The 21,562-nt window shown below is 45.1% G+C and overlaps 1 protein-coding gene and 3 non-coding genes across 4 annotated transcripts in view; 1 reads left to right on the plus strand and 3 right to left on the minus strand.

Annotated features, from left to right (window-relative positions):
* Positions 1-15,283, minus strand: part of LOC104652877 (uncharacterized) — a 45,236-nt gene extending 29,953 nt beyond the window's left edge. The window contains exons 1-2 of the mRNA XM_074389750.1: positions 15,144-15,283; positions 7,548-7,879 (exon numbers count right to left, since the gene is read on the minus strand). Of these exons, the coding sequence (XP_074245851.1) occupies positions 7,548-7,879; positions 15,144-15,283 (472 nt within the window). The remainder of the gene's footprint in view (positions 1-7,547; positions 7,880-15,143) is intronic.
* A 3,370-nt stretch (positions 15,284-18,653) lies between these two features.
* LOC120360220 (U6 spliceosomal RNA) lies at positions 18,654-18,760 on the minus strand. The gene has a single exon (XR_005576798.1). It is a non-coding gene; the product is annotated as a U6 spliceosomal RNA (small nuclear RNA).
* Positions 18,761-19,085: 325 nt separating this feature from the next.
* LOC120360210 (U6 spliceosomal RNA) lies at positions 19,086-19,189 on the minus strand. The gene has a single exon (XR_005576788.1). It is a non-coding gene; the product is annotated as a U6 spliceosomal RNA (small nuclear RNA).
* A 910-nt stretch (positions 19,190-20,099) lies between these two features.
* TRNAV-CAC (transfer RNA valine (anticodon CAC)) lies at positions 20,100-20,172 on the plus strand. Its single transcript has one exon. It is a non-coding gene; the product is annotated as a tRNA-Val (tRNA).
* Positions 20,173-21,562: the final 1,390 nt, after the last annotated feature.

Consider the following 21,562-nt stretch of genomic DNA (forward strand, 5'->3'; position numbering starts at 1 on the left):
TTAGTATCTCTTGCACAACTTTAAAAGCGTTTTAAATGAACGATCTTTATGCTATGCCATGATCAGCAATAAAATACATTAAAACAACATTTAAACATATAAACAACTATATACAAGAAACGTATTATACTGAAAGGCATTTATTATCAAACACTGAAAAAAAAAGTAACATCTCCAATCAATGGTAACAGCTATAACTGAGGGCAGACTTTATTTCAGGAACATATATATAATCACTTTTCATCCTAACATTCATCTGGCAAAGTAGGTTGGTTGGTTTGTTTTTTGAGACAGGATCTCTCTCTACTACCCAGGCTGGAGTGCAGTGGCACCATCATGGCTCTCTCCATAGTGACCTCAGCCTCCCAGGATCAAGTGATCCTCACACCTTGGCCTCCCAAGAAGCTGGAACTAAAGGCATGCACCACCATGCTCGGTTAATTTTTGTATTTTTTTTTTAGAGACAGGGTTTTGCCCTGTTGCCCAGGCTGGTCTGAAACTCCTGAGCTCAAGAGATCTGCCAGGTGTCAGCCTCCCAAAGTGCTGGGATTACAGGTGTGAGTTAGGCCCTAAGCACTTGTAAAAATCCCTATTTAACATAAGAAATTGAGGCACCATGAACATAAGGCCACAAGTCTAAGAACTGAGAGAGCTGGAAGCCCCCCTCCCCCCATCCCTTAGATTTGAGCTCAGTACACCAAACCAAGGGGGCAGGGAGGGCTAACTTAATGTTAGCTGGCAGGCTGCAGCAGAATTTTCATTGATTTATGAGAAAATGGGGAAAAGTAACGACACAAAATAAACTTTTTTTTTATTTTTTGAGATGGAGTTTCACTCTTGTAGCCCAGCTGGAGTGCAATGGCACCATCTCTGCTTACTGTAACCTTTGCCTCCTGGGTTCAAGTGATTCTCCTGCCTCTGCCTTCGGAGTATCTGGGATTACCTGTGCATATCACCTTGCCCAGCTAATTTTATATTTTTAGTAAAGACAGGGTTTTACCATGTTAGCCAGGCTGGTCTGAAAGTAAACTTTCCAATATAACTAAATAATTCCATTTAAAGATCTTTTATTCTGGCTGGGTGCAGTGGCTCATGCCTGTAATCCCAGCACTTTGGGAGGCTGAGGCGGGCAGATCATGAAGTCAGGAGATCGAGACAATCCTGGCCAACATGGTGAAACCCCATCTCCACTACAAATACAAAAATTAGCTGGGCATGGTGGCACACGCCTGTAGTCCCAACTACTCAGGATGCTGAGGCAGGAGACTCACTGAATCCAAGGAGGCAGAGGTTGCAGTGAGCCACTATCGATCACTCCACTGCACTCCAGCCTGGCGAAAGAGCAAGACTCTGTCTCAAAAAAATAAAAAATATAATTTATTGTGAGAGATTCTGTTCTTTCCAATTGTTTGAATGAAAATATCCTTTTGTTAAATGAAATGATGGTGACAGGAGACAGTGGTGTGATATTTGTTTTTATTGGCTGTACCTGGTAGAAATAAAAAATCAGGCCAGGCATTGGTGGTTCACAAGGTCGAGATAGAGACCATCCTGGCCAACATGGTGAAACCCTGTCTCTACTAAAAATACAAAAGTTAGCTGGGCATGGTGGCATGTACCTGTAATCCCAGCTACTCAGGAAGCTGACACAGGAGAATCACTTGAACCCAGGAGGCAGGGCCTGCAGTGAACTGAGAACACGCCACTGCACTCCGGCCTGGCAACAGAGCAAGACTCCATCTCAAAAAAAAATAAAAATAAAAAAAAAATAAAAAAAAAATCAGCATTTCTATTGCAGCCTCCTTATTTTGGGGAAATATTTCTTTAGAAATCTAGAAGTCTGGCCCTTTACATCATTATGGCCCCAAAATAACAGGGGACTTTACACACAGCTAACACATGCCCCTCAAGATTCTCTCTTTAACCTCTACTTTATTCTGTTTGGATTAGGACATTTGGGGATTGTGAAATGAGAATCAAGTTGAGTATAAGCAATCCAAAACCATGTGCTGACACTGGATCCTGGAAGAGGACTTTCTTCAGAATCTTTTTCATCTGTTAACTTTTCTGGGATCAACCTCTTTTTTTTTTTGTTTTTGGAGACAGAATTTCATTCTTATTGACCAGGCTGGAGTGCAGTGGTGCGATCTCGGTTCACCGCAACCTCTGTCTCCCGAGTTCAAGCAATTCTCCTGCCTCAGCCTCCCGAGTAACTGGGATTACAGGCATGCGCCACCATGCCCACCCACCTAATTTAGTATTTTTAGTAGAAACTGGGTTTCTCCATGTTGGTCAGGCTTGTCTTGAACTCCCAACCTCAGGTCATCCACCTGCCTCGGCCTCCCAAAGTGCTGGTATTACAGGCATGAGCCACTGTGCCTGGCCTGGGCTCAAACTTTCTTTTCCTAAGAGTCACATCTTTGAGTAGTACTGCTACATGGCAATTACTACTCAAACTAACTTGAGGTGCCCAATAATCAGCTTTCATTTAAAGTCTTTTTCAGCTAGACAAAATAAAAACTTTCAATGTTTTGTCTACCTACATCCAAAATTAGTCTATATATGTATATATATATGTGATTGCATATGTATATATACATATGTGATTTTGATCAGCCTGTTTATAAACTATTTCCAAAATAAGTTGACCTGTAAATTCATTTATTAAATGAGTAGCTTATAAACTACTTGATTTTTGCAAGTAGTTTATAAACAGCCTGACCAAACTGAACAAATTTCTTTAAAAATTTCACTGTGGAGAGAGATCCAAGATGGCTGATCACTAGCAGCTTGGGATTGTAGCTCCCAGTGAAAACGCAAAGAACAAGAGGACGCCACACCTTCACATGAATTCTTGTTGCTCACGCACCTGGAGATTCCCAGCGGAGGAGCCCCATGGGTCACCAGCGCGACTCTTGTGACCAGCGAGGCGGTTTTGCCGGTGCCTTGGAGCGTCGGTTCTTGGTGCAGAGTCAGAAAAGCACCATCAATCTTAACACCGCTGATTTAGTCAGCGCGGTGGGTTGCTCAGATTTCGGCGCTGAGAATCAGTAAGTTGGACGTCCACTCAGAAACCCAATTACAAAGACGGTAATTATAAAGACCACAGATGGATAAATTTATAACGAAGGGAAGAAAACAGTCAAAAAAGGCTGAGAATACCCAAGATCAGAACTCTTCTCCCTCAGCAGGGGATCCCAGTTCCTCATCAGCAACGGAACAAGGCTTGATGGAGAACGAGTGTGTTCCAATTACAGAAGCAGGCTTCAAAATGTGGATAATAAGAAACTTCTGTGAATTAAAAGAACTTGTTTTAACCCAATCCAAAGAAACTAAGAACTTTGAAAAAAGGTTTGACGAAATGTCAACAAGAATACAAAATTTAGAGAGGAAAATAAGTGAATTGATGGAGCTGAAAAACACAATACGAGAACTACGTGAAGTATGCACGAGTTTTAACAGCCGAATTGATCAAGCAGAAGAAAGGATATCAGAGGTCGAAGACCAACTCAATGAAATAAAACTAGAAGACAAGATTAGAGAAAAAAGGATAAAAAGGAACGAGCAAAGTCTCCAAGAAATATGGGACTATGTGAAAAGACCTAATCTACGCTTGATAGGTGTACCTGAATGTGACGAAGAGAATGAATCCAAGCTGGAAAATATGCTTCAGGATATTATTCAGGAAAATTTTCCCAACTTAGTAAGGCAGGATAATATTCAACTCCAGCTAATACAGAGAACACCACAAAGATATTCCTCAAGAAGAGCAACTCCAAGGCACATAATCGTCAGATTCACCAGGGTTGAAATGAAGGAGAAAATACTAAGGGCAGCCAGAGAGAAAGGTCAGTTTACCCACAAAGGGAAGCCTATCAGACTTACAGCAGATCTCTCAGCAGAAACCCTACAAGCCAGAAGAGAGTGGGGACCAATATTCAACATCCTTAAAGAAAAGAACTTTCAACCAAAAATTTCACATCCTGCCAAACTAAGCTTCATAAGTGAAGGAAAAATAAAGTTTTTTGTGAACAAGCAAGCACTCAGAGAATTCATCACCACCAGGCCTGCTTTACAAGAGCTTCTGAAAGAACCACTACACATAGAAAAGAACAAACAGTATCAGCCTTTCTAAAAAATACCAAAAAGTAAAGAACATCAATATAATGAAGAATTTACATCAACTAATGGGCAAAATAGCCAGCTAATATTAAATGGCAGTATTAAACTCACATATATCATTATTAATTCTAAATTTAAATTGATTAAATTCCCCAATTCAAAGACAGACAGGCAATTTGGACAAAAAACTAAAACCCATCAGTATGCTGCATCCAGACCCATCTCACATTCAAGGATACACAAAGACTCAAAACAAGGGATGGAGAAATATTTACCAACCAACCAGAGAGCAAAAATAAACAAAAAGCAGAAGTTACAATTTTTGCCTCTGATAAAATAGTCTTTAAAGCAACAAAGATCAAAAGAAGCAAAGAAGGACATTATATAATGATAAAAGAATCAACAGAAGGACATTATATAATGGTAAAAGAATCAACGCAACAACAAGAAGAGCTAAAGATCCTAAATATATACGCACCCAATACAGGAATATGCAGACATACAAGACTTATAAAGAGACTTAGACTCCCACACAATAATAGTGGGAGACTTCAACATTAATATTAGACAGATCGATGCGACAGAAAATTAACAACGATATCCAGGACTTGAACTCAGATCTGGAACAAGTAAACGTAATTAACATTTATAGAACTCTCCACTTTACACAAAATATACACTCTTATCAGTACCACATCATATCAACTTAGAAGTTTAAACGAAATGTTGGTTGGCTCCTTGTTTGTTATTCTCTTCCCTCATTTTCTTTCATGTCTCCATTATTAAGGACAATTATAGGCATACCCATATTTAGACTGCATTCTAGCCCGGGCGACAAAGCAATACCCCCATCCTCTCTCCCTCTTCCTCTTTCTTCCTCTTCTTTATTCTTTTTCTTATTACTTTTTTCAAAAAAAAATTTCACTGTATAGATAGCAAGTTATTTACTATTATTAGCATATCTTATTTTTACCTATCCTTTAACAAGCATCTAAAACTGTTTTATGTCCACAGCTACACACTGAAACAACACTTTGTCACAACAGATTAAATTCACATTTAAAACTATAAAGAGATCCAGTTACCTTTAGTCTTACATGTACTTATATATATACTTTTAATATACTTCTTGATGTTTTATGATGCACAAACATGCAGCTCTTGCAGGATATATAACTATGAAAATATTTAGACTGTATGCTTATTAAATGGTGCAAACTCTTTTTAAAGAAAGTCTATTTTAAGAACTTAAGCATACAATAAAGTACTCCTTCCATGCCCCAATGTTAAAAGATGTTTATTTTAGACCACCTGTTTCAAAAAAAAAATCTAAAATTGATAATTCTGCTTAAATTCCATATTAACCTAGGATCAAAAGTTATTTTTAGTTCTTTTTTTTTTTTTGAGACGGAGTTTCGCTCTTGTTACCCAGGCTGGAGTGCAATGGCGCGATCTCGGCTCACCGCAACCTCCGCCTCCCAGGTTCAGGCAATTCTCCTGCCTCAGCCTCCTGAGTAGCTGGGATTACAGGCACGCGCCACCATGCCCAGCTAATGTTTTGTATTTTTAGTAGAGACGGGGTTTCACCATGTTGACCAGGATGGTCTCGATTTCTCGACCTCGTGATCCACCCGCCTTGGCCTCCCAAAGTGCAGGGATTACAGGCTTGAGCCACTGCGCCCGGCCAATTCTTGTTTCTTATACTTGAAATGTGCTGCTGCATCATGTTTTCCTTATATATTTAATCATTCAACTAACATCAGGTGGAAGGTACTTACGAGTTTAAAAATCCTTTCCCAAAGTGGAAATAACATTAAAATTTTGCATAAAAGGCACTCAATGTTTCTCAAAGGGTAACTGAGAGTCTAATCAGCCTATTAACTTGGTTCAGAATAACCACCACCAACAAATGTGAACTTTTTGTCACATCTATGTGTTTTCCCCTATAAACTACTGTAATACCTACATTTTAAATGCCTTTTCAAAATGTTTCATTTGGGCCGGGTGCGGTGGCTCAAGCCTGTAATCCCAGCACTTTGCGAGGCCGAGGTAGGTGGATCACGAGGTCGAGAGATCGAGATCATCCTGGTGAACATGGTGAAACCCCGTCTCTACTAAAAATACAAAAAATTAGCTGGGCATGGTGGCGCGTGCCTGTAATCCCAGCTACTCGGGAGGCTGAGGCAGGAGAATTGCCTGAACCCAGGAGGCGGAGGTTGCGGTGAGCCGAGATCGCGCCATTGCACTCCAGCCTGGGTAACGAGCGAAACTCCGTCTCAAAAAAAAAAAAAGAAAAAAGAAAAAAAAAAAGAAAATGTTTCATTTGGCCATGTGATAATTATTTCCCCTGTAAAAAGCTACAGGATTTTAGTTTAAGAGCAAATGAGATAGATTATCTGGTCCTTGAGAAGGCTAAGTGGAAAGATCAGCACCCTGAAATTTGTAACCAATAACAAGACAAACTCCAATGCTACCTTGTTCATGTAATTAACAATATGTGAGTAGAAATAAATTAACTTGCCTAGGAAAATTTAATGCGTTAAAATAAAATGTAACAGACAAACCAATTACAACATAAAAAAAAAAAACTAAAATGATCCGTAACACAAACAAATCACTCAGGTTTAGCAAAACATGTGTTTTCAATCTGTTGGAGGTATCCTATTATACTAATAAGCAACAACGTTTAAGTCATCCCAATGCCTAAAACACCACGATACACATACTTGTCCTTTACTCTGATGAAGCTTAAACTCAGACCCAAACTCACACCATTTTCCCCTCCTGGCACACTGAAATATACGAGGGGAAATCAAAGAAATCAGATTATGTTAAGTGCCGGTATTTTCTTCCAGAGTAGGGTCAAACTCGTGTTTGCGCGCAAATGTCACGGTCCCAGGAAGTCTGCAAATTCTTACTAGAGCTGGAGTACAAACAGGCCTGACCACAGAAACACCCGTCCTAGCACCAGGAAGACCCTGAGTCGGCGCTGGCCCCAAAGCCTGGGCTGCAGCGATGGTGGGCAAGAGGTGGCCGCTGGCCTCGCGGGTGCGGCGGACAGGGTCCCACACCCCCGGCCCGCCTCCCAAGAACCAGGAAACCTGTCAGGCCGGCTGGGATCCACCCTCCTCAGACCCTCGCGCTCCAGCCCAGCGCAGTCCCCGACCGCACCGGCCTCCCGACTGCATTGTCACCTCATCCCTCCCTGGCGACCTCGAGGCCCCACCACCTTCGCCGTGCAGCCTGGGCTTGGGCTGACTCCGGGGCAAGAGCGCCCAGCCGCCGCCTCCCGCCCGGCCCCAGCCCTTTCCCCCGCGGCCCGGTCCCCGCCAACCCCAGGCCCGAGCTCCCGCCTCGCGCTCCCTATCCCCAGCCTCCGCCCTCGCCCCGCGCGGCCGCTCCCAGCCCACTCCCCAGCCAGCTACCTGGAAGCAAGGGCGGCAGAGCACTTCCCCCAGGGCCTCGGGCTGAAGAGAGCCCGGTGCTCGGGGTCCCGCTCCTTCTCCCGCTCCGCCACCGCCGCAGCACCCCAATGGCTCGGTCGCTTGCTCCAAGCCCGGCCGCCACACACCTGCTACCCAACTGCCGGGACAAGAGTGAGGCAGGAGGGGCCGAGGGCGCGCGCAAGCGCGGAAGGAGGGGACGTTGCGCGCAACCGCCAAGAAAGCTGAATTGGCCCGTGGAGACTGTGGCAGCACAGCCCGGCGCTCGTGGGGGGCGGGGCCAATGAGGGGGCGGGGCCAGTGAGGGGCGGGGCCTGGAAATAGCGTAAAGAGAAAAGAGAAACTTTTTCTTTCAGAAACTCAGGCAGAACAACTAAGCCAAAATATGTTTAAAAAGGTTTAAAAAGAAAAACTATAAAGTAAAAGAGGAGGGAATTGTGGGAAGTAGAAAAGTTCCTACGGTCCCAGCTCCACGGGAGGTTAAGTGGGAGGACTGCTTGAGCCCAGGAATTCAAGGGTGCAGTGAGCTATCATTGTGCCACTGCACTCCAGCCTGGGTGACAGAGGGAGACCCTATCTGTAACAAAAACAGTTTGAGGCCAGATACAGTGGCTCATGCCTCTAATCCCAGCACTTTGGGAGGCCAGGGCAGGTGGATGACTTGTGGTCAGGAGGTCGAGACCAGCCTGACCAACATAGTGAAACCCGGTCTCTACTAATTAGCTGGGCGTGGTGGCACGTGCCTGTAATCCCAGCTGCAGGTCTGCCCCACCATGCTTGACTAATTTTCTTACATTTCGTACAGATGGTGTCTTGCTCTATTGCCCAGGCTGGTGGTCTCAAACTCCTGGCCTCGGATAGTGTCAGAAATAGATGTTAGAAACAGATGCTCGGCCAGGCGCGGTGGCTCAAGCCTGTAATCCCAGCACTTTGGGAGGCCGAGACGGGTGGATCACAAGGTTAAGAGATCGAGACCATCCTGGTCAACATGGTGAAACCCCGTCTCTACTAAAAATACTAAAAATTAGCTGAGCATGGTGGCGCGTGCCTGTAATCCCAGCTACTCAGGAGGCTGAGGCAGGAGAATTGCCTGAACCCAGGAGGCGGAGGTTGCGGTGAGCCGAGATCGTGCCATTGCACTCCAGCCTGGGTAACGAGAGCGAAACTCAGTCTCAAAAAAAAAAAAAAAAAAAAAAAAAAAACTGAGACAAAGGCTCTTTCAGCAACACAATTTTTTACTTCCTGGACTGCAGGAAGGGTACTCCCGGTAGCCATTGTGTCAGGAGAGAACAATGAACAAAGGAGGAACCAGGTGAGCTGATCCCAGTTCGGTTCCATAACACAGGAAGCAGATGCCAAGGTGGAATTTGATATGCAAGAGATTGGCAGGAAAAAAATTAAAAATAATAAAAAAAAAGGCTGTGAAGAATACAGGAAAGCGGGAGCAAGAATAAGCATGGATGGGCCGGGTGAGGTGGCTCACGCTTGTAATCCCAGCACTTTGGGAGACCAAGGCAGGCAGATCACCTGAGGTCCAGACTTTGAGACCAGCCTGGACAACATGGCAAAACCCCATCTCTACTAAAAATACAAAAATTAGCCTGGCATAGTGATGGGTGCCTGTAATCCCAGCTACTTGGGAGACTGAGGCAGGAGAATCGCTTGAACCCAGGAGGAGGAGGTTGCAGTGACCTGAGATGACACCACTCCAGCCTGGGTGACAGAATGAGCAAGACTCTGTCTCAAAAAAAATCATAAAAATTTTTTAAAAATAATTTTTTTTTTAAAGGCATGGATGGACACTGTGGCTCATGCCTATAATCCCAGCACTTTGAGAAGCCAAGGCAGGAGGATCACTTGAGGCCAGGAGTTCAAGATCAGCCTGGGCAACATGGCGAGACCCTGTCTCCACAAAAAAATAAAATTATTAGCTGGGTATAGCGGCATGTATCTGCAGTCCTGGCTACTCCGGAGGCCGAGGTGGGATGATTGCTTGAGCCCAGGAGGTAGAGGCTCAGCTCACCAAAACCTCTGTCTCCAGGTTCAAGCAATTCTCCTGCCTCAGCCTCCCGAGTAGCTGGGATTACAGGCATGCACCATCAAGCTAGGCTAATTTGGTATTTTTAGTAGAGACAGGGTTTCTCCATGTTGGTGGGATTAAACTCCCGACCTCAGGTGATCTGCCTGCCACGGTCTCCCAAAGTGCTGAGATTACAGGCATGAGCTACTGCACCCGGCCCTAAGACTCCCTCTTAATAATAATAGCAACAACAATAATAGCATGTGCTTCTTCAAACATAACCTTAACATTGCTCCATGATGAGGTCAGGTCTGTGCTCCATCCCTGTGAATTTGGGAAGGTCTGTGACTGGCAGAAGTGATTCAAGGTATATCATAAAAGGTGACACCATTTGTCCGTGGGCTTCCTGGGATGCTTGCTCTTTCACCCAGTCGCCATGCTGTGTGGAAGGCCAGATCACAGGAAGAGGCCACATTTTGATCTTCCAATCAACAGTCCCAGCACAGGTTTCAGATGACAGTCAACATCAGTTGCCAGACATGAGACCAAAGAAGGCTTTGTGATGACTCCAGCACCAGCCGCTGCAACAGCATGAGAGATCCTGGGTGAAAATCACCTACCTGAACCCAGTCAACTTTCAGACCATGAAAAAAAAAAAACCAGATTGTTATTTTAAGCACCCAAAGTTTTGGGGTTATATATTACACAGTAAGAGTAACTTCAATAGCTTCCTTTCCTTCTAGCTTTTTGAATCTCTTATTCACCAAACCTAGTCTCTCTTGGAAGACCTCTGCCTTAATCAACGTTTTCCCCTTAGACCCAGCAACAGGTAGGTTGGGTTTTCCTACTACTCTTCATGGCCACTCAGAAACAATTTCTTCTTCTATTTTCTCTTTTTTTTTTTTTTTTTTTTTTTGTGACAGAGTCTCACTCTGTCACCCAGACTGTAGTGCAGTAGGGCAATCTCAGCTCACTGCAACCTCTGCCTCCTGGGTTCAAGCGATTCTCCTGCCTCCACCTCCTGAGTAGCTGGGACTACAGGTGCCTGCCACCCACGCCCCGGCTAATTTTTGTAGTTTTAGTAGAGACAGGGTTTTACCATCTTGGTCCAGCTGGTCTTGAACTTCTGACCTCAGGTGATCCACTCACCTCAGCCTCCCAAAGTGCTGGGATTACAGGCATGAGCCACTGTGCTCAGCCAGATTCTTCTTTTTATTCTATTTCTTCCTCTTCTTCCTCCTCCTCTTCCTTCTCCTTCTTCTTCTACTTATTCCTCTTCCTCCTTCTTTTCTTCTTCTTCCTCTTCTCCTCCCCCTCCTCCTTCTTCTTCTCCTTTCTGCCTCTTCCTCCTCCTCCTCCTCTTTCTCTTTGATAGGATCTCACCTCCCCCAGGCTCATACAATTCTCCCAGCTGAGCCTCCTCAGTAGCTGAGACCACAGGCACATGCCACCATACCTGATTGGTTTCTTTCTTTCTTTTTCTTTCTTTTTTTTTTTTTTCCCGCGATGGAGTTTTGCCCTGTTGCCCAGGCAGGAGTGAAATGGCACAATCTCAGCTCACTGCAACCTCCACCTCCCAGGTTCAAGTGATTCTCCTGCCTCAGCCTCCGGAGTAGCTGAGATTACAGATGCATGCCACCACGCCTGGCTAATTTTTTCTATTTTTAGTAGAGACAGGGTTTCACCATGTTGGTCAGGCTGGTCTCAAACTCCTGACCTCATGATCTGCCTGCCTCCGCCTCCCAAAGTGCTGGGGATACAGGCACGAACCACTGTGTCTGGCCTGAATGGTTTCTTTTTATTTTTTGTAGATATGGGGGTCTCACTATGTCGTTCAGGCCAGCCTCAACCTCCTGGGCTCAAATTATTCTTCTGCCTTGGCCTCCCAAAGTGGTGAGATTACAGGTATGAAGCACTGTGCCCAGCCTCATGTTTCATCTTCTTTAGCTAACCTAAGTGTCTCTGTGTTTTCCAGCACTCTGTTCCCTTGAAGACTCAATCTCCTGTGTGACTACTGCAAGTCCTGGGATCCTCTTAGATCTTTTTAGGTCCCAGGACTTGCAGCAATCACACAGGAGATTCAGTCTTCAATTTCCTCTCTAAGGGCCTTTCACAAAGTGGTGAGTTCATTTGCCCACAGTCCACGTTGCAGCCAATAGCAAAGCCAAACACCAGCTGTGCCTGGATCTTCCTGCATAGCACATTCACCTTGCCTTGCGTACATTTCCTTCACTATATGAGGATGAGAATACTTTTGAGATCATCAGTATGCGTGTTCTCTGTTCAGACTAAAACATATAATAAATAACTCCCACCAAGATGCTAACTTCCTGATGGGTCTATATGTTAAAAGCAGTTGTCTTCAAATCTAACTCCTATGAATGTTTATGCTTCTGTTTATTCTAAAAGTCTGTAATTAGAGACTTTCCAGTATCTTGCAATTCCTCAATGAGTCACAGGGAGTCCAGGAATAAATTATTCAAAAATAATTAGCAAAAAGCTTTGCCTTGTTTTATTTATTTAGTTGGTGATATTTTCCAATATAATTAGTTTCGTTGATATAGAAATTTCATTGATACAGGGTACAATGAGGATCAAGTGGTGGGCACATAGTAAGTGCTCAATAAATGCTATAGCTATTTTATTTATTATTGTCTCTGTGAGTGAAAGAAAAATCCAACACTGGATCAGATTAAATTCTTCCAGAAGCCATGGCTTAAAATAAACTGCCATTCAAAACCTAAAATTATCATATTGGGTTAAAGCTATCCAAAATTTAACTGACCTATATTCCAGTAATTCCACAAAATAGATAAATGTGTGTAGTTACTTAGAGGAACATTTAACAACTGCATTTAAATGTAGATTCTTGGCCAGGTGCGGTGGCTCACACCTCTAATACCAGAACTTTGGGAGGCTGAGGCAGGTGGATCACCTGAGGTCAGGAGTTCAAGACCAGTCTGGCCAACATGGTGAAACCCATCTCTACTAAAAATACAAAAATTAGCTTGGCATGGTGACGGGCACTCTGTAATCCCAGCTACTCAGGAGGCTGAGGCCAGAGAACTGCTCGAACCCAAGAAGCAGGGGTTACAGTGAGCCGAGATCATACCACTGCACTCCAGCCTGGGCAACAGAGTGAGACTCCATCTCAAAAAAAGCAGAAAAAACAAACAAACAAATAAATAAATAAATGTAGATTCTTGGGCTTTGTTTCATATATAATTCCCACCAGCAGAGAGACCTAAGAATGTGCTTTTTTTTTTTTTTTTTTTTTTTTTTAGACAAAGTCTTGCTCTGTCACCAGGCTATAGTGCAGTGGTGGGATCTTGGCTCACTGCAATCTCAGCCACTTGGGTTCAAGCAATTCTCCTACCTTAGCCTACTGAGTGGCTGGGACTACAGGTGTGTACCACAACACCCAGCTAATTTTTTTTGTATTTTAGTAGAGACAGGGTTTCACCATGTTGGCCAGGATGGTCTTGATCTCCTGACCTCGTGAACCACCTGCCTCAGCCTCCCAAAGAGCTAGGATTACAGACGTGAGCCACCAAGCTTAGCCAAGAATGTGTATTTTTTTTCAAGCCCTCTAGTGACCTTTATGATCAGGCAAAGTCAGGTAATCTCAACTGAATTTGAACCCCTTCAATCACATTGATTGAAGGGTTGGTGAGTGCGTATTTTCCAGGTTTAAATGATGTTGGACATAGAGCAGCTGTTCTCGATTTTTTTTTTTTTTTTTTTTTTTTTAGGTGGAGTCTTGTTCTGTGCCCAGGCACAGATTGCAATGGTGCAATCTCAGCTCACTGCAACCTTCACCTCCAGCGTCCCAGTTCAAGCAATTCTCCTACCTCAGCCTCCCACATAGCTGGGATTATAGGCACGAACCACCATGCCCAGCTAATTTTTGTTTTTTATTTTTTGGTTTTTGGTTTTTTTTTAGTAGAGACAGGGTTTCACCATGTTGGCCAGTCTGGTCTTGAACTCCTGACCTCATGATTCGCCCACCTCGGCATCCCAAAGTGCTGAGATTACAGATGTGAGCCACCACATCTGGCCTGTTCTCAAATTTTAATGTGCTTAAGAATCACCAGGAAAGTTGTTAAAAATTAGATAACCAGAAATTTTGACATTTACAGATTTAGAGTGCTGAGAAACACTCAAAAATCTGCAATTTAAACCAGTTTCTTCTCTCCAGAGTGAATCATTCTTTCATCCTGGCCAACATGGTGAAACCCTGTCTCTACTAAAAATACAAAATTAGCCATGAATGGTGGCAGGTGCCTGTAATCCCAGCTACTCAGGAGGCTGAGGCAGGAGAATCTCTTGAATCTGGGAGGTGAAGGTTGCAGTGAGCCGAGATTGTGCCACTGCACTCCAGTCTGGGCACCAAAGAGTGAAACTCTGTCTCAAAAAAAAAAAAAAAAAAGAAAGAAAGAAAGAAAGAAAAGAAAATCCACAAGTGTGTCGGTGACCTTGGACTTAGCATCCAGTGGCAGCTCACTGGACTCCTCCATGGGAGGTGTCTGGAGCTGGTGCCGTGGGCTCCAGCAGACGCTCCCCCTCCCCCGGTTATCAGTTACTATGAGTTTCCTTATTCTGTTTTGTCAAAATTCCCTTGATTATCCATGGACTTATGTAGGGTCCAGCCCTACAAGGTCCTATAAGCCCCTCTCTACTGGTGTGGAGACGAGAAACTGTAGAAATAAAGACACAAGACCCTGAGATCAAGAGAAAGAGTGTGGGCCCAGGGGTCCACTGCCAACCAAATCTCGGAGTCCAGCAGTGGTCCCGAGTGCCTGGTCACTGACTGTTATTGCGTACAAAGCAGGGGGCAGGGTTGGTAGGGCAGATCATTGGTGGTCTGTGGGTAACACCCCACATGGGCACCGAGGAAGGAGAACTGTACAGATCCCCGGCACAATTAGTGCCTGAAATATAACTCACTGCTTATTTATATCTAGCTTATATATAATCATACTTAGTCCCATATAATCTTTCTATATAATCATATAATGGATGTAGTCGGAGCTGTACTGACACATTTAGTGCTGATTTATATAATCCTTCTACATAACCATATAGTAGTTTGTAGTAGGAAGAATGCCTAGAGCAGTCACAGAACAGAAGCAGTACATAGGAAACCAGCCAGACCAGGACAAGAACCAGAGACCCAGGCAGTGGCGTCCCTGCCTGAAAGGGCATATGCTGTATGGCAGGCTTGGAGCAAGAGCCTCTCCTCCTGAAAAAGGAGTTGTAGTACCTTGCATCCAGTTTCTGTGGAAAGTAGGCCTCAGGTCTGAGATTCTGGAAATAACCAAGGGAGAAGAACCCCTCTGGTGTGACCAGTCATGGCGGCTGTACACCCTGTCAGTCTTTTCTCGCTTCTGTTTTAGCTCAAAACATCCTCCCATAAATATCTTAGAGAAGAGCACAAGTCTGTCAGCTCCCACTGCATTTGCTTACAGCATCCTTCTATTAGAAATCCTTTGAAGTCTCCAACCCCCCGATAAGAAGTGTTGTGCACGACACCTGTTGCACACAGCGCACCTGCTTACCTCGGTGACCTAATGGGGATGGACCCCTTTTCTGTACATGACCCTTTACTACTGCACATGGCACAGCCCCCTACTGCGCATGGCCCACCTCTCTGCCCAGGTGACGTAATGGGGTGGCTCCCCGTGCCTGCTACTCGCATGATTACGTATGCCCCATCGTTAGGCCTATAGATGACCTCACGCATGACCCTGCCCCCCTGCCTTGTACCCAATAAATACAGACTCTTCTGGACATTCGGGGCCTCGCCAGTCTCTGCTCATAGGTGGGGGCCCCCCAAGTCCAGCTGCTCTTCTCCAGTTCTTCAGTGTCCAGTCTCTTTACTTCTCAGATCCTGCACCTCAGCACAGCATAAGGGACATCCCATGACCCGGTGGGGCCAAAATAGCCCTACAGTGGTCAGTGATAGGGTCAGGTAAGTCACATGTCTCAGAGACAGGGGCCCAGGACTTTCAAGTAGCCGAGGCAAGGGCAGGAACACATTGTGTCAGCACTTTTTTCATACTTGTCAAGAAAGAACAGAGACATTAAGATTTGTGTTACTATTACTGATTATATCTTCTAAGAAAAATAGGAACCAGGTGCAGAAGCGGAACGTGAAGGTGGACATGGAACGTGACCACTCAAGCACAGCATCACATAGACACAATTAGGTCCCTGGATGTCTGCGGGCCTCCCTGACAGCTGTCAGGCCTACCACAAGAGCTTGAGAGAACGGAATTTTCTCCTAACTCCAACGTCTCCTTCCACAGCTTGCTAAAGAGCGGGCACTTTCCCAGCACTGCCGCATAGCCAAGGTACTCTCCAGCCCTTATGCGGGTGTGACAGAGGCTTAGAGCATCTTGCCTTAGGGTCACTTCTTTCACAATGTCACCTTCAGTTCACACTTAGAAACCCGAGAAATATTAGCAAAATTAAAAGGTCATACTGAGTATATATATTTAGGTATCTATGTCTATGATTACTTATGTGATTATATTTCTAATTCTTTTCTATTTCAATATTTATATGGGAACAGGCTGAGGCTTCAGAGCCTTGCCTCGGGACTTGCAGGGTCTCCCACCCACAGACTTATGCATTCCTGTAAATTTTACAATCAGTTGTCAAGTTATATAAGGCATCCTGTTGATATATTGATATTGCATGGGTTTTGCAGAAGAATGTGGAGGAAATTGACATCTTTATAATACTAAATCACCTCACTTATAAATAAGGTAAATCTCTTCACTTAAGTAGTTCTCATCTTGCCCTTCAGTAATTTTAAATATTTCTCCACACAAAGATTATGTGCATTTATTTGGTGGCTTGTTCTTAGGCATATTATGATTTTGTTCTATCATGAATGACGTTATTTTTGCCTATTTTCTAGGTGATTACTGCTGATGTGGTGGAAATTTTTTATTTTTAATGTTGGTTTTATAGCCAACAATCTTGTTGAACTATTTTGTTAGTTCTAATAGTTTATTAATTCTGCTTCATTTTCTTTGTAGCTAATCAAAACAATCGTGCCTCTTTGAGAAACTATATAGCATCAAGGTTAAGAAGGTGAAATCTAGAAGCCATAAAAACTAGTTTTAAAACTGGAGTTAACTTCTCTACTGCCTTTCCAGATTACAAATTTAATATCCAATTTTCTTCCCTAACACTATATTCCTCTACTGAATACTCCTTTAGAACATTCCTTATCTTCCCATCATCACTACCCCATCTATACCACAAAGGAAGAAATCCTTTGCCCTATTGCCTCCTGCTGCCATAAAATCATGTTTTATAGGTATCAGTCTTTTGTTTTGTTTTGGTTTGGTTTTTTTGAGACAGAATCTTGCTTTGTTACCCAGGCTGGAGTGCAATGGCACCATCTTGGCTCACTGCAACCTCCGCCTCCTGGGTTCAATCGATTCTCATGTCTCAGCCTTCCAAAGAGCTGGGATTACAGGAACTATGCCCAGCTAATTTTTGTATTTTTAGTAGAGATTGGTTTTCACCATGTTGCTCAGGCTGGAAGGTGGACATGAGCTCCTAATCTCATGTGATCCACCCAGCTCAGCCTCCCAAAGTACTGTGATTACAGGCGTGAGCCTCAACACCTGGCCTCAGAGTCTACAGAAGGAGGATATGGTGGAAGATACTGAGCAATGGGATAGTAGAGTTGGGACCAGAGTTAACTTTTATAAGGAATTAGGGATATTAGAAGCTCTAAGAGCCAAGATTTGGATTATTCAACTCAGAAAGGGGAAGGAAATTGACTTCATGACGGTAAAAAAATTCCACCACCTTTGCCCAGAAAGAGGTGATTCACACGCTGATATCACTGTGTTCTCAGGGAAATCGCTCCCCACAAGGTATTGCATTAGGGAGACGCCACGGTGAGGAACAGCGATGAGCAGGGCATAAAGAGTGATTGTCCTAAGCCAGATATGATGTCATGAGGGTGAACTCCAGGACCTTCTGTCCTTGAGGACGATCCCACAGTCTCACTGACCGCTGAGGCTGGATTCATGAAAGCTTTGCCTTTCCAGAGACTGACCAGGGGAAAAGGTACTGACACAGCCTCTTCAGCTCCTGGCAGGGAGGGGCAAGGACTACCCACATTGAAAGTGGCCCCTTGGGGGATGACGGGGGGATCCTTGTGTCCTGGGCTACCCTAGGTCTCATCTGACCTTGCATAGTGAAAGCTACTCATGGGAGAACTCCCTTATCAGGGAAGCCCTTAGAGTGGAAGGGCTTTCCTAACATCGACTCCCATTTCTGGAAGTATATGCCATTCTTCTCCACTCTCTGCTGCACTGTGGTCTTAGCCTCTGTAAAGAATGTTTGTTGGTTCTCTTCAGCATTACAACATCCCATTCCCTTCTTAGGGATACCCTGAATTTGAGTAGGATTAGAGTTTGAGTAGGATTAATCTTAACCCGGACCTCAAGAGGAGTAGGCACTAATTATTTAAATGAAGCAGTATGTCCCGTCCCTGTTATACACAGTATATTTCATCCCTGTTATACGATAATAAGTTCTGCAAGAAGTACACACTATTTTTTTTTCTTAATTCTTTTTTTTTTTTTTTTTTGAAACGGAGTCGCACTCTGTCACCCAGGCTGGAGTGCAATGGCACGGCATCAGCTTACTACAACCTCCACCTCCCGGGTTCAAGCGATTCTCTTCCCTCAGTCTCCCGAGTAGCTGGGACTACAGGCGTGCACCACCACGCCAGGCTAATTTTTGGTATTTTAGTAGAGATGGGTTTTCACCATGTTGGCCAGGATGGTCTCAATCTCCTGACCTTGTGATCCGCCCATCTCACCTTCCCAAGGTGCTGGGATTACAGGCATGAGCCACCACGCCGGGGCCAGAGACTTCTTTGAGCCTTGTATGAAGACTTATCCTGAAGCCCACATCTACCTAGGATTGTGAGGCAATATTTTCCCTTTACTGTTAAAGCCAACTTTCTGATAAAGTGCCTTAACCTGATAAACTATTATCTGCCTAGCATTCAGTCCATTGGACGTTTCTTTAAAACAAAAATGGAACAGTTCATGAATTTGTGCCTCATCCTTGCACAGGGGCCATGTTAATCTTCTCTGTCTCATTCCAATGGTAGTATATGTGCTGCCGAAGTGAGCGCCACTGGATATCACTGACGTATTTCTACATTCTGAACAGGCTCAACCTGTAACCAGGTGCTTCTCCTGTGCTCTCTCACTACCACCCCAACTCCTTAACCCTCCTCCTTTGCTTATTCATCCCACAACCCACTTTCTCCTCTAGGTTCTTGCCGAATTAGAGCAACATCATTCCACGCTAGCACAGTCAGCCAACATCATTCCATGCTAGCCCCTGGACATTTGTATCATACAACAGCATGTAACTCTTCACTGCTGCCTTGGTAATTCTCTCACCCTTCTTTCTTTTTTTAATTTTTATTTTATTTAAAAAAAATTTTTATAATAAAAAATATGGAACGCTTCACGAATTTGCGTGTCATCCTTGCGCAGGGGCCATGCTAATCTCTGTATCGTTCCAATTTTAGTATATGTGCTGCCGAAGCCAGCACGACCCTTCTCCTCTCAATTTTCTAAAGCCTTTGTCATTTGGCATCCCTAAACCATCCCCTCTTCCTACCTCCTCAGATAATTTCAGCCGAAACAGTGGAAAAGATGAGGTCATTCGACCTCAGCTGTCACTCTGCTCGGCTGTCTTGGGGTTCCACCTGGAGAGGTATCTTGAGTCCCTCCAGGAATACTCTCCACTCTCTCTTTTCTCTTCATTTGCTTCCTTGGACAATGATAAGGTGTAGTCCCGCTAAGCGAGACACAGCCTGAGAACAGCAGGGTGGCAGACTCTTCCCTGACGTTAAGCAAGTCCTGTTTAACTAGCTTCAGTCTCTTCATCTTTAAGACAAGTTTAATTGCTCATGGCACCGCTGTACATCTAGTTAAACACGAGAATGTGAAAATGCTCCTAAATTCGGTGCTGGGCAAACCTAAGGCGTATTTTGTTTCAAATATGAGCCGGTTTTCCTTGACACGGCCAAGTCCGGCCCCTAGGTCTCTTCTGCGCCGTTTTCCTCCAGTCCCCAGGCTGGGCTCGGCTCTCTGCGGCCCCGGTGGCCTGGCCCCGGGGCGTCCGCGCTCCCCGCCAAGCGCTCCTTAAGGACCCGACAGGATCAGGAAAACTCCACGAGCGGAATTCGGGGCCGCCTGGAGCCCTGCCGCGGCGTCGCAGTGTCTTGGGGCTCTGACTGCGCGGGAAGTTTCCAGAGGAGGCACCATCGAGTTCACCCCTGCACTCTCGGTCACGACCCCACATGAGCAGCCCGGGTCTGACTTGCATTGCTGGCTACTTGCGGAGGCGCCCGGAGCCCGAGCTGTGGGTGGCTCGCCCGGGTACTTTTTTCATGGGTCAGGGACACTGGTGAGTTTCTACCTTTCAAGAGCCCTTTGCGAGGCGCCAGCTGCCAGCTAGTTTCCGTAGTGTAGTGGTTATCACGTTCGCCTCACACGCGAAAGGTCCCCGGTTCGAAACCGGGCGGAAACAAAGTAGTGTTTTTCGCTTTTCTTTTTCCTTCTCCATAGCCTCAAATTTTACATAACAATCCGCCAAGACCGCGGTGAGATCGCGGAGCTCTAGGTCCGAGGAGAGCTGAAAGGACACAAACGCAGACCCCAGCGGCCAAGCGGCTCTAGACAACGGGTGCCAGCGAGCGAGCGGGCGGGCGGGCGCCCCTGGCGGCTGTGGGTGACTGGGTCCCTCCGGAGCAGTGAGACCTTTTGACAGCAGCAGACACCGTGTCGCGGTTCCGGCCCTGTCAGTTTTCTGCGTCTTTTCTGACACCCAGAAGGCCACTCCCGGCACACTGGGAACCAGAAATGGCTGCTCAGTGAAGTCGTCGTCGCTTCCGACCCGGATCCCCCCGAGGACAAAGTTGTGGCTCACGACCGAGTCCCGAAGGGCCTCCTTTTTTCACACCCTGCTCAGGCTCCGGCTCTGGGCTCAGGCTGCGACTGCGACTGATCCGTTTCCTCCAGCTAGTTTACAAACCTGTATGGAGATCCAAGTGTGTGCTGGTGATTATCTCGCTTTGCGCTGATTGCCGGTATCCTTAACCCCGTAGTCCAGAGGAACGAAACCGACGTGGTGAGGGAGCTGGTATCACAAGTCGCTCTGCTCCATCGCCCCCAGCAAACCTGCCTTTGTTGTGCTTATTTTCTCCACTTGTCACCATCCGGTCACGAAAATGTTAATTCTTTCTCTTTCCTCTCATTTTAGGATTCTTAGGGAATCCTAAGCTCTTTGGTTCTGAATCAGGTGGAAACAATGTACATTTTGTAGGGAACCAGCCCCCACATCCCACCCATGGGTACCCCGAGTTCAGGGGCAACAAAGGAATGAGAAAAAGATTAAGAATGAAAGTGGGACCAGGGGACCATCATTTTGTACTGGAGGCAGTGAAGGCCCTGAGCTCTGGGTTCCACAATATTTATTGAACACAATCACTTTCATCTATAGTGCAGGTGGTAGGGTGAAACGGAGAAGGGAAGCTGTGCATCACAGGTAAAATTGATAGCAGCACAGTTTATGTGAGTTTCTCAAGAGCTAAAATCGTATGCTTATCAATAGACAGCGTAGCTGGTGGGAGTGGGCTTAGCAAGAAGTCTACACGTCTGGTTTACATTTCAGTGCTTCAAGGGAGTGTGATGTCCTTGGGCACTTTGTTTAGAATATCAGAGCTTAAGTCACTCTGTTCCTGAGAACACGCTGGCAGTACAGAGACCTTCCTCCCCAGAGGCCTCCATGGCCTTCCACAGTTTATTGTTCCTGATTTCTTTTATACATTACTTATAACTACTTTATGCAGGCACATTGTAAACCCTTTCTCCATTGATGCTTCCCCCAACACATTTTTAATTAAAAGATTATTTTCACA

This window comes from Saimiri boliviensis, chromosome 19 (genome assembly GCF_048565385.1).
Source record: "Saimiri boliviensis isolate mSaiBol1 chromosome 19, mSaiBol1.pri, whole genome shotgun sequence".
In the NCBI taxonomy this organism is placed as follows: domain Eukaryota; kingdom Metazoa; phylum Chordata; class Mammalia; order Primates; family Cebidae; genus Saimiri; species Saimiri boliviensis.